At 45.4% G+C, this 13,028-nt stretch overlaps 1 protein-coding gene across 1 annotated transcript in view; it reads right to left on the bottom strand.

Moving 5' to 3' along the window:
- The window catches only part of GLS2 (glutaminase 2), a 263,334-nt gene that overhangs the window by 132,096 nt on the left and 118,210 nt on the right, over positions 1-13,028 (bottom strand). The window contains exons 5-6 of the mRNA XM_085600886.1: positions 5,859-5,938; positions 1,907-2,070 (exon numbers count right to left, since the gene is read on the bottom strand). Of these exons, the coding sequence (XP_085457012.1) occupies positions 1,907-2,070; positions 5,859-5,938 (244 nt within the window). The remainder of the gene's footprint in view (positions 1-1,906; positions 2,071-5,858; positions 5,939-13,028) is intronic.

Raw genomic sequence — 13,028 nt, 5'->3', positions numbered from 1 at the left:
TGGCACTGACTAAGATTGAGAAAATATTAATTGTTTTAAACAGATCCATTTTCTGACCCCTCTGCTATTGCGGAGGATTATTACATTTAATAAAAGAGAACCAAGAAAGAGAACTAAGATTACAAATATGTAACTTCCATTCTCCAGCGCAGGATTTTCATTATATTCAATAACACTGTTAAGGACAGGAGGCTTGCCTTTGCGAAAGTCTTGAGAATCATGGAAAAAATGTGGAAGTAGAAAAGCAAAGAGGTAACAAGTAAATATGAGGACATACTTTTTTGCAAAGTGGTTTGACTAATCTGAATATTGAGTATATAGTCAGAGTACAGAAAGTAGTGTCTGGTAAAGGTATTGCCTATCCTCCAAGTAGCTGAATAGACTGTGCTCTGCCTTCACACAAAGGGCCTATCACCTCCACATTGTCACTGTAGCCAGCTTGGAGTCAGGAAATTCCAAGCACTTTAAAGAAGAAACCTCTAGAAACTCATCCCAACTTCAAATGAGGCACTGGGTATACACATAGGGCCTTCAGACCCACTCATCAGTTCACTCCTGGACCTGCAGAAGGACTCTCAGAGGACTGCCTTCTGCTGTAACCTCCTGTGCACTCTATAAGACTGCTTTGCTGTACCTGGACGGACTTCTTTGCTGTCTGGAGCCTGCCTTGACCCCTCAGCGACCAACCCTGCTGTTGAGTTCTGTATGTTCACCTGAACCCAGGACTACCAGAGTGACTCCAAGAGATAGTTTGCTGCCCTCCTGTTCCGAGCCATGGGGACACAAAAGGCTCTTGCCACCTTGAACCTGCACCTAGACCCAGCCTGAGTGAGTCCTGAACCCCTAAGTGGTGTTCCACCCGTCCTGGACCCTTGGTTGTGGTGCCAACGGTGCCCAGATAGCCAAAACCCAAAACTGAGGACATGCATTTTTTTTTGCCCAAAACTGCTCTGAGAACCAGAAGGAGACCGGGACCAACCTTCTCGCCTATCCGCCGGCGATGCATCGCCGGTCAGATTTACTTCACAGCTCCTCATTCTATGCTTTTCGCCTCAGCTGTAAATTTTGTTCACCGGTCCTTTGCCAAAGGGGTATCCGAACCCCTGGAACAGTCTTTAGTTACAGCTTTCTGTCCTGTCCTGCTAGATATTTCCAACTTTAAAAAAAGAGACCAAATCCAAACGTAGAAATCTTCACTGTGGCTTTGACCCAAGGCTCCCCAACGATGACGCTCCCTCCTCAGACTCCTCCTGCACCCTTGTTCCACTGAACTTTACCTTCTCAGAACATTTTTCTAAAAATTTCTACTGAATCCGAGGTAAGCGCTGAACGGGCCCAATCCACTTTTTGTATCAGAAACGCGCTCCATTGCAGTTGGTCATATTTTCGACTTTGACCCGGTCTCTTGCCACTAGATGTTTGCAGTTGGTGCTTTCATCTTGTAGGAGCTAGCTTTTACTAAAAACTTTGAACATTGATAACTTTGGTTCTACTGATTGGATTTTTGTCATTTTGGTGTCAAATAATTTAATAAAATGTACTTTGTTCTTCTAAGTTTGTGTGGGATTATTCTTGTGTTGTGTTTTCCCTTTTTTACTGCTTGTGTTCTGCATAAATACTTTACACATTGCCTCTATGTTATGCCTGACTGCTTTTTGTACCAAGCCACCTAGGGTTAAGCACAGGTTAGTTTAGTGACTTTTTATGTTTCATCCTGCAAGGGATTGTGGCTGTTGCTTGACCAGGGCTCCTGCCCCAGTCAACCAACCAATCAAGATCCAAAGCTGGAGGAGGGAAGGAGGGCTTCTCACATGCCCGGTGGGAAACAACCTGGCCGAAGAATGGGTCAAAAAGTAACAATGGCCGCCTCCGTGTTCATCACCAGAGGCAATCATGGCCTACTGACCTTCGTCGTTCAGAGACATCTTGTTGAACTTCAGGCCGCTGGGCTCCTTGCCAACATACCGGTGAACGTAGTCTGTGCCCAGATCGTTCACAGAGATGGCATACTTCAGGGGCTTCATGCATGACTGCAGGCAGAAGGGCACCGTGGTCTCCCCGATACAGTGTCTGACAATGCAAAAAGACAGACAAGATGGTTGTGTCACGTATGACATCAGGAACAAGCGGGATTGAAAATGGACGAAGAAAGAGAACAACGATACAGATAGCACTACTATTCATATAAGGTCTACACAGGCCCTTGTCATAATGCAGAGTGATTTTACAACACTATGCATGGTGGAAGCTGAAACAAAGAGACTGAGGAGGACAGAGAAAGCTGTAGAGAGAGGGGCATTAAAGGTTTAACAATACAGGGGTAAACGGGATGCTCTTAAGGGGCCACAGCATTGAGTGAGAGGGTGTTTTTATCAGTCAGTGTTGGAGGGGGGAAAGGATTATCACTGATTGTGTTTTACATGTCTTTTTAAGTATAGGGCTTATTGATAAGCTTTAGTGATGTAACGCCCCACCTGGAATCTTGTGTACAGATTATTTTTCTACTGCTAAACGTGCTGGTGAAAGAAATACAAAAATAACGTTTCATTTCCATGTTTAAAAGGGTGAGGAGAAACCGGTTTCTGCCTAAGAATACGTTGCTAACCTACTGAGATTGGACATCACGGAAAAACAGTGCCCTCTAGTAGCCATTTGGTTAGTACTCTTGGACTGGCAACTATAGGCTTTCTGTGAAAGGCCCGGGTGCGTTCTAGTGTTGGGGCTCAGGTTATATCTCAGCAGCATTTTTCAAGCTAAATGCAGTGCTTAATTTGTAAAAACATAAGTGCCAGGGCTATCAGGATGCCACTGCAGTTTCCACCACACATTGCCGATGCCATGTTGCCAATGAGAGTAACAACACAACTATTAACCATCACACTCCTACAAGTGTGACAATTCAGACTATTACATGCCCCCCAAAGCTATGAGAATTGCTTGGGTGGCAGGTAAATGTCATTTAAAATGTATATTGAATTAATTATTACCTGTTGTCCTGATCATCTCGAAATTAGTCAGACATCACCACCATGTTGCAGACTGTTTCAAGCACCGATGTTGACAATTAAGTGCCGGTGCCAAGCACCGGAAACCACCGGCTCAAATTAACCACTGGCTAAATGAAAGCATGACGACTTTTTTTCCCCTTTAGCGAGATTACGTTTGGCATGTGCTTTCAGATGCCTCTTCAGAGAAGTTTGAAATTACTTTTGTCGGGTAGCACCACAGACGCTGCTTCATATTTCAAACCTCGTTAAACGCCTGACAGACGCTCAGAGTGCTGCCACTAATGCTTTGAAACCCGAACCTCGATGACAGATGAAACTAGGCCTCTTTCCATCCACCCAAGAGAGGGGGTTTAGATGTCAGGGAAAATTGGGGCAGCCCCTCGACTAGGGCGGAGGAGCGTTGCTCCACTGCTTTCTCGCAGTGCGATAAAGCCAAAACATAAATTGGTAATAATTTTAAGTTATTACCATTTTATGTTTGCTTTGCGCGTTGCGTGCAGGCGGAGCTGCTCTGCTCTTTGAGCAGGGCACGGGAGGAGTGGTTTGCCCACTCATGAGTGCGCACAGGCTATTTGGTTGGAACCTCTCAGGCCGCCCAAACCAGTCATGCGCACTCTGCCCTTCTCCATGCAGGCTACATTGCAGCCTGCATGGAGAACATGGCCACCCCATTAGCCCCTGGCTGGGCTGTGTCCGGACGAATCACAATGCTGTCTGAAATGTTGTGATTGGCTTAGGGGAGGGAGCCTGGCTGCTTGCATCCTGTTCCTGCCAGAGGTAGGAGAGCAGGAGAGGAGGAACAGAGGAGAAGAGGGACCCGGCCGACTGAAAGGTAAGCTAATTTTAATCTTTTTATTTCTTTCCCCGCGACACCCCCCGAAATCCCCCCCCCGCGACAACACCCGCGAATCCCCTACCCCCCCCGCGACCCCTCGCACAGGTTCCTCCCCACCCATTATCCATGCCAGCCACGACTAGGGAAGAATTCCTTCCCAGTTTCTGGGTGTGACAAGATTAGACTTTTGCTGGCCACTGAAATGGTTGTTTATCCTTATATTTAAGTTTGGCCTATAGACTGCTTTGGTTGCCTCCCCGGCCTTATATTTTCTATAAAAATCTTAATGGGGTTTTCAGATAGTGTCTCTCCATCCATTGTGCTGGTCAAGTGTCATTCACATTTTGCCTCTACCCACCACAGCACACAACATAGAACACTAGGTCAGCCCAGTTCAGTCACTTACTCTCTTTCACTGTGAGTGATGGCATTTTGTATGATCACATGTGCACATCCGCCTAAAAAGAAGTGCGCTTCACCACAAGGGCTAGTGGGCCAATACTTTACTTTGCCAACCCTAGTTTACTCCATTCTTTAGCAGTTTTTCATTTTCTTAGTCATCCTTGAGTATAATTAGGTCTTCAATTTACATTAATTCAAAGCCAATACATGCTTTTCTTGTGCCATCGTATTTTCCGGTGATGTGCATTAATCATAAAAGGTTTTTTTTACCCGTTCCAAGATCACTTGCCTGCTAGAAAGCTACGGTTCTTTTCAAATTTTACACAATTGTTACTTTTTTTAATGTAACAATCTTAATGCAAGCCTATGGCTGCTATGTTTAGGCAGCAGCATTCTATCTGTTTTCAACTTTTTATCTCTGGGGCACATGCTTGAAATGACATTAAAAAAAAAGTAAACCTCACGGCAGCTTGTCAAGGCCAGACCTATTGATCTTGCCAATTGTTTTTATTTATATACTGCGGTCTAGAGCCCTCGGCCTTACTTTTTTTTTTTTTTTTTTAAAACATGCACTGTTTTTCCGCTTTTTAAAATATGCTTTCTTCGTTGTTCTGTACTAAAAGACATGGCCCTGTACTGCCTGGTTCTATGAAAACACCTGATAACCCCGAATGGTAACCACAGTGGCGGCTGGACGGCTCATGGGTGGTGAGGCGGGTGAAGGGAAGGGTGGGGGGTAACGGGGCACATTGTTAAATTTAAAAAAAAACTACACTTACCTTGCCGCTGGGAAACAGCCAGGCTCCCCTGTTGTGATTGGTTTGAGCACCGTGGTTGGGCACTCAGCCAGGGACTGGGGGCCTGGGTATGGTCTCTATGCAGGCTGTAATGCAGCCTGCATGGAGAACAGGGAAAGTGCATGACTGTTTTGGGCATCCCGAGAGGGCCAGCCAAACAGTCATTGCACACTTAGGAGGGTTCTATCACTCCTCCCCTGTTCTGCTGCGCTGCCCCACCACGTAAAGCTGCTGCAGCAGGTGTCCAGGATAAAGTGATAACAATACGTTATTATCATTTTATTTTTTCCTTTTTTTACTGCTGCAAGGCAGTGGGGCGACACTCCTCCGCCTTAGAGGAGGAGCCGCCCCTGGGTAACCGCAAAGTGTGTACTCGGATGTGAAGCAGGTGTGGGAAAAAAATTAAAGATCAAGACTTCATCCTTGTTAGACCAAGCTTGAAGTCTGGAGCAACAATTGGCTACTGTCCAAAAGTGAGACACTGAAAAAAACAGGCAACTTAAAAACCATTACAACATCACAAACAGCTGAGATTGGATCATAGGGAAGGAAATATTTACACGATGGACACACAAATAATAAAACGAGAAAACCTTTCATACTCCAATGTGTATACATTTACGCATACAGTAGGACAGGCAGAAATAGGCAGTGAGGCGCACACACATGCAAACACATTCTTTCATCCTTCAAAAAGAAGAAAAAAAAAAAAAAAAGATGGATACAATGAGTACCATTATGTCAGGAGAGTATTTATAACTGTTATTTACACTGCTACCAAACTGCAAATAACGTATTCTTATCATTAGCCCTTACCGCTGCCCATCCACCGTGCACAGAGAGACGCCCCAGAGACTGGGGTCGAACTTGGCCAACTGGGGAATGTAATCGGCGACCTAGAGAGAATGAGCGAAATGTGAATGAATGAATGAAACAGAGGGGAGGAAGTGGGCCATCTGGAGTAGGGGGTGGTACACCGAGGGGGAGAAGCAAAGGATAAGAAAGAATGAAGGAAGAGAGGAAAGGCAAGGAAGGGGAGAAAGAGGACGACAAATAAGAATAAGCAAGGAGATACAGTGCAAAAAACATAAGCGAAAAAAGAAAGGCAAATTTACCAAGACCGAGCTTACTTTTCATAACATGCCAAAACTAAAGATTTATTTATAGAATTACATACATATTATCTCATAAATCAATGTATGAGTTACATGACACTCTTGAAAGAAATCTTCTGTTGATTTATTTAAGCAAAGTCAAGTACTCCCCATCCACCTCCTCATAACACACACACATTCTCTCCCTCTCTTGCACACCAACATGCCTATGCGAGAGCTATTGGCTCTGTCAAAAGTTGTTTTTAGCTATGATGTACAGCAGCTCGGCTGCTGGGCAGACTGGCTAAAAGTGAACAAAACAAGCATTGGCATAGTCAATCAGTCTCACTTTTGGGACCTTATAAGTGTTTAGCCATGCAGCACATTATCCTGGGTGCTATAACATCTACTGTTCTTTAACATGAAAGGTTTGACACTAATAGGCACATTATTGCACTGCACTGAGAAGTACTTATTGAAAGTGTTACTGTTGTACAACTGGTAGTTTATCCTCACATATCCGGAAGTGCTTTCATACACGATAATGAAGAAAAAAAGAGTTTTCGTGAAATAATGAATTTGCCTGATAAGACAATTTAAGCAAGGAAGCCACAATGTGTCCAGGTTTTCTGGTTTCTCTTTGTACAAATCAGCCAATAAATGGATAAACAACAGATAGCAGTTTAAGTTCAACTCATGACCCTAACTATTCTAAAGACAAAGCGCGCACCTGATAAACCTCCTTAGCTCAATCTATAGGGGAATCCTAGAGTGCCTTACCCAACAGTATCACCCCTATTAATGCACAGTGACCAGAGCCTGTTACAGCACTTACTTACTTGATGAGGGACTGTGAGATGGCCTGGCTTGCCAGCACACCCAAATATAATTTGTAGATTAACAGGACCAGTCAAAGAGCTGATAAAGATTTAAGGTTTAGCGTGTCCCGTAAAGCAAGGCACGTCAATACAAAAGTTTGAGATTATAATAATCCGCTCCCCAAACGCACTACTATATAACTAAACTAAAGGTAGCCCTAGCCCAAAATCTGCTATCCTAACAGTTAAAATCTGAAATTTGCGTGAGATGAGCCATCCTCTACAATATACAAATACAGCGAAGCCGAGCAAATTCTAGTAAAGCAACTAGGGGAAAGAATCTCAGACTCAGAAGGAAGCTGGCATACTGATCCTAATAGAAACCTCAGGGCAGATTCCTACAGATGAGGAGTCTAGAAGGGGCGCATACTGAAGCCTATCAAGAGGATGTGATCGCGGCACCCGTAAGGGCTAAGAAGTTTTCACCAGCATATCCACTCTTCCTGACGGTTCTGCATCCACCGGTTACCTCTGCACGGAAGTCTTTCAACACTCGAAAAGATGGGGTGTCCTCTTCTAAAAGAAAGGCTTTCACTAGGACATGACATTTCTAGAAAGTTAGGAAATGTTCTCCTCTCCTCTTTTGTGGCGATACACTAATTTTTGCTACCTACAGTAGAACTCACGTGGACCGCAGGTGGCATTATAAATAAAGATCGATACGACAGCAACTTCCATTTCAGCAAGGGGGTGGGCCAGGGAGCCCGATAACATCAGGCCCTAGTAAGGTTCGCAACAGTATCTGGCTGAAAGCCACGCATGCCTACTGCTCTCCAGAGGAGTGACAGAAAGAGTAGTCGGCGAGCCGGGGCTGCTCATCTTGTAATTGGTCACCACCAGGTCCTCTGCAATGGTCTGCTTCTGTGGCTCATTGTCCCCCGACATCTTCAGTGAGTAGACTGAACACAAGACAGTTGCAGCAAGGACAGAGCAGCAGCACAAAGGGCGCTGTGACATCACAAACACAGACCATGTGGCTCTCGGCGAGCGCCGGAGAAGAAACACGGTGGGCAGTGGGTTAGATGGGGTGCCTGAGTCTTGTAGTTCTTAAATGACGCAGATCAATGGTCTGTGAAAGCGAGCATGGTGTTTGCCACACTACAATACCCGATATGCAATCGCTCTGACAGCAGGGCAACGTAGTGAAAGAGGATGTCAAGTCACAATGCCGGAGTGTGAAGTCAGTATTTAATGGCGCAGGCACCGGCCCACTATCTGGCTAGTAGGCCACGAGGACACCACGCAGAGTTAAAGGAGAGCTGGCGACAATCGGGAACACGAGCGCTTAGTAAGAAATGGGAAAATCAGGGTGGGGGAGGATCGGTATGGGTAGATTAAGTACCTCTGCAGGCACACAGAGAGGAGGGCGCATCAGATGTGAGGAGATAACAAGAATTACAGCCCTGTTTAAAGGAATGGAAGTCGGAGCACAGAGCAACTGAAAACATCAAGCGCTCTGATCAAATGCTCTTAGAGAAAGGGAAAAGTAGTCCCTAAACAGATGCTACAATGGGACAAGTGGAATGGTACAAATACTGGGACATTGCTCTGTGGGAGTGAACAACTGACGAAAAGAAGGAACAAGGAGGAAGGATTGACCACAAGCAAACAATTTTTTCAGGACACTGAAACAAACAAATGAAAAGAAGTGGGCAGGCTTTAACCCCTTCCCTGCTCATGACGGAACCGTTCCGTCATGAGCCACGGTTGGCGTGTGCTCATGACGGAACGGTTCCGTCATGACAATCCTGTTGGCGGCCGCTCCGCCTGCGCGGCGCTGTTTCCCCGCCTGTGCGAGGGGACAACGCAAATGGGCGGAGTCATGACGGAACCGTTCCGTCATGAGCACAGCTCAACTGTGGCTCATGACGGAGCGGCTCCGTCATGAGCACAGGCCCACCGCGCTGCCCCCCTGCCCCCCCCCCCAGCGCTGCAGCGGAATGTCCGCAGCAGCGAAGGGGTTAAGCCCACAAAGAAGTATAAACCAACGTATATACAAGAGGTCTAGAAAACTCGACCTGACAAGTGCCATACTGCTACTATTGCTGTCAACATTGGCCGTGTCATAGAGTTGAAAAACACAATGACAAAGCCAAATAGTAGAGCTATTTAGCTCCGCCAACGTTTTGTTTTGCCATGTTGGACAGCATCATAGCGCTTTCTTTTTTTACTTTCAACCATGCTGCACAGCAGCCACGCTACTGAAAAACATGGCAAAAATAAAATTTACAAAGCCAAATACCGGGCTTCTTTTGAAGGAACTCACTGGCGCGCCTCGCACAACAGCCTTTGTAACAGAATGATAAATACCTCAACTCACAGCCACCACATGAAAACTAAGCATAAAACATACAGCGTCCGTCTCACGCTTGGACTTGTGACACAGTGATACACAAGAGATGCTTGAGAGTGTCTCACCACCTGACCTGGCTTCTCTCTTGTAATTCCTTATTTCATTCCTCGCAGGGCTGCATAGTAGTGGGAAATCTTACTCCACAGAAAGGGATTATCTTGGTATTTAATGGGGCTGGCAATACAGGTCAAGTTGCCTGGTTTCAGTGTTACTGCAAAGGACTAACAAGGATGTTTTAGTAAACATTGTGGAGAAGGAATGGTGATGAGACTTATTGCAGCAAACGGATAAACTGAAGCCGAACGCCTCCTAATTATACCTGGGTTTTGGTAGCTCCCATCCTGGTTTTAGAAATGAAATTTGTAGCAAATACATGAAATAATCAAGCAAAAAAGACTGTTTTCCTAGCCTTTATTTAAAGTGTTTAAGTTAATTGAATGAGCAGCAATTTCAGTATGGTGATGACACCCAGTGAGTTTGAATCAGTTACAAAAAAGCAAAAGCAGAATGCAGGAAGGGGTGGGAGAAGCAGGGGCAAGCAACAGAAGGCGTGAGGGGAAGGAGGGACGGGAGGTGAGGGGGTGCAAGCAACAATGAGGGACAGGTGTGGGTGAGAGAAAGCCTTCAAACACATGCACTCTAATGGAGTGCTGCAAATACAATAGAAAAGTACCTCCGAAAGAGCCTGAGCAGTGGAAGGACACTGGGCATCAAGAGGAAGCAGTACTTGGTCCATGCTCCAGGAGTAGGCCAAACAAACAAAGAGAAAGTGAAACCAGTACACACTCACCAATGAAAAGCAAGTAAATGAGAGTGATGATGAAGCCAACTAATGGTAAGTAATGGGCAAGCTCTAAGCCACTTTCATCTACAAATAAATGTCTTGCAAGTGACATCTCAGCTCTGTCTCAGGCAAGACCTAAAACAGGTGTCCTCTACTGGTAATGGATGCCCCATGCTATCAAACTAAGGCTCTCTATGTCAAGGACAAACAGTAGGATGTATGCACTCTAAGGGTCATTCTCTCATAGACAGGTTTTGCTCCAGTCACTATTTGAAAGGTTTATTGAGCAGTGCAAGGTTGAACAGGTGTAGACTTAGAACGATATAAAGATTGCATTTTGTTGTGTCTGCTGTAAAGATCCTCTAATAAAAATGTCAGGCCTCTCCCCTGGGTGCACAAGCTTGATGACCCAAATCAAACAACTTCTGTCCCACCACTAGGAGCTCTGGAAACTTCCTGGAAGGGAAAAAGCAAAAATAGTGGTGAAAGGGACAGGTAATTCAAACTTATGGCATGGCACCGATAAATTCCACAGGTCTACTGTGATGGGCTGCAATGCTTGAAGATGGAGGAAAATCTATCCCCCATGGAATAGCATTCTTCAAGCGTTGTACAATGAGATTCTAGTGTTAGATGGCGGAGAACAAATGAAAGCTCTTTGGTCTGAGCTGTTTGTGAAACTGCAAAACCCTTGCAAGGTATAGGAACATCTTTGTAGCAGGTGATCGCCGCTCCATGGAAGGGGTCGTCTGGGGCAGTTTCTGACGAGAAATGGCTCAGGGCCTAACTTGCAATTGATCATTTATTTGTTGGGGAATTCTGGAAACAGCTCTTTCTCACTGAAAGAAAGCTCCACCACAATCTCCTGCGCCTCTTCCGATTGCTATTGCGACTTCAATAAGGGTTGAAATGCTTTGTTCCCTACTGGATTCCGAATATATGATGTTACTTAGCATACCGTTACTCAGCAGCTATTTACTTCGAAGTTTTTACTTCGCAAATACCTTTACTACGCATGATTTTAGTGCGCATGTTTTTACTTCGCAAATATATACAAATACATTAAAAATGCTTTTACTTCGCAGTTAATTATTACGCATACAGTTAAAACGCGTTAATGGTACTTTAAAACAAAAAAATTATCGTAATAGTAACCTATCCCCTGGCACGCACCCTGAACCCTAAAAATACCCCCTATACCCCAAAACCCTATCTCACCCTGACCCCTAAAAATATCCCAGTACCCCAAAACCTAAACGCACCCTCATCCCTAAAATTACCCCCTACACCCCAATACCCTAACTCACCCTGACACCTAAAATTACCCCAGCACCCCAAAACCTAAACACACCCTGAACCCCAATAATACTCCCACACCCCAAAACCTTAAACACACCCTGAACCCTCAAAATAACCCATGCACCACAAAACCCTAACCCAACCAGACCCCTAAAATTACCCCAGCACCCCAAAACCGAAATGTACCCTGAACCCCAAAAATACCCCAGCACCCCAAAACCTTAAACGCAACCTGACCCCCAACCCTCAAAATACCCCATGCACCCCAAAACCCTAACATACCCAGACACCTACAATTACCCCAGCACCCCAAAACCTAAATGCAACCTGAACACCAAAAATACCCCAGCACCCCAAAACATTAAATGCACCCTGAACCCTAAAAATAACCCCTACACCCGAAAACCCTAACCCACCCTGACCCCTAAAAACACCCCTGTACCCCAAAACTTTAATTTGCACAGTAACTCCATTATGTGTAGTAAGTGCATGCTAAGTAATGGAACATGTGTAGTAAATGCATGCTAAGTAAATACATGCTAAGTAATGGCATCTGCGAACTAAAATATGCATAGTAATGGTAATACGAAGTAATGACCGCGTAGTAAAGGTAGAATACCGTTTTCCTACCCTGGGCGGCAGGTTAGATTGCAGGGATGGGCAGAAAAATACTCCGCTATATGTCCTCATTCCGGTCAGCCTGGAAATTCTTGGACAAGTCAGAGGGAAAGTTTGACATTTTCCTTTACATCCAGTAAGCGGGTGTCTGAGTTATCCAGATTGGGGTGCAGGAAGCCCTTTTTGGTAAGGCAAGCCTTAGTTTCTGCTAATGATGAGGGATCTGTCCTGCTTATCTAATGGTAAAGAGACCCAAGATGCTCTGGTCTTGCCTAGTCTAAGTGCCCTTCAACTACAGAAGACTACATCTAATGAAGAGCTAATCCACGGCTAGTTTCCTCCAGAAAGGACCCGTCTAGGTATCAGCCATTGCTGACCACACGGAAGGGGTGGTACATCTGCCATATGAGCCCGGCCACCCGGTAGTGGAAGGATCTCTTGTGACTACTCAGAGCCGTGTGGCTATTTTTCACCTTACTACTCTACATGGCCAACATTTCTCGCAGTATCGCTACCATGGCTGTTCTTAGTTGCCAAGTTCATCTCCTCCAATTTCCTGCCCCTTCCTTCCTCTCTGTTTTTACTAAGCACTGACCCTAGTCTGCCCATAACCAGCATCGTACTGAGTACCCCTAAAAGGGCCCAGCCGCTATGATGAGAGCTGGCTGGCAAGCGAGCAGTTGTCTTTAAAATAGGAAGCCAGGTTTAGGTCGGACAGCAAACTCAGACAGCGTAGAAAAGAATTGTTAGAGCATAAAAGCGGACAAACAAAGAGAAAAGGAAGCTAACAAACAAGAGGACAGCCAACCACCCTCGTTCTCAGTGCTCTGAGCAGAAGAGGCTAGAGCAGCCCTCAGACAATACACACCGGAAACGTGAGGCGGAAGGAGAAGGTGGAACTCCATGGGACAGTTGGCAGACATCACCCACTGTGACCCCTGTTCCCCCAGATAGCCAAAC

This window comes from Triturus cristatus, chromosome 4_2 (genome assembly GCF_964204655.1).
Source record: "Triturus cristatus chromosome 4_2, aTriCri1.1, whole genome shotgun sequence".
In the NCBI taxonomy this organism is placed as follows: Eukaryota; Metazoa; Chordata; class Amphibia; order Caudata; family Salamandridae; genus Triturus; species Triturus cristatus.
Note: the sequence above shows the minus strand (reverse complement) of the source record. Positions and strands in the feature narration are given on the sequence as shown.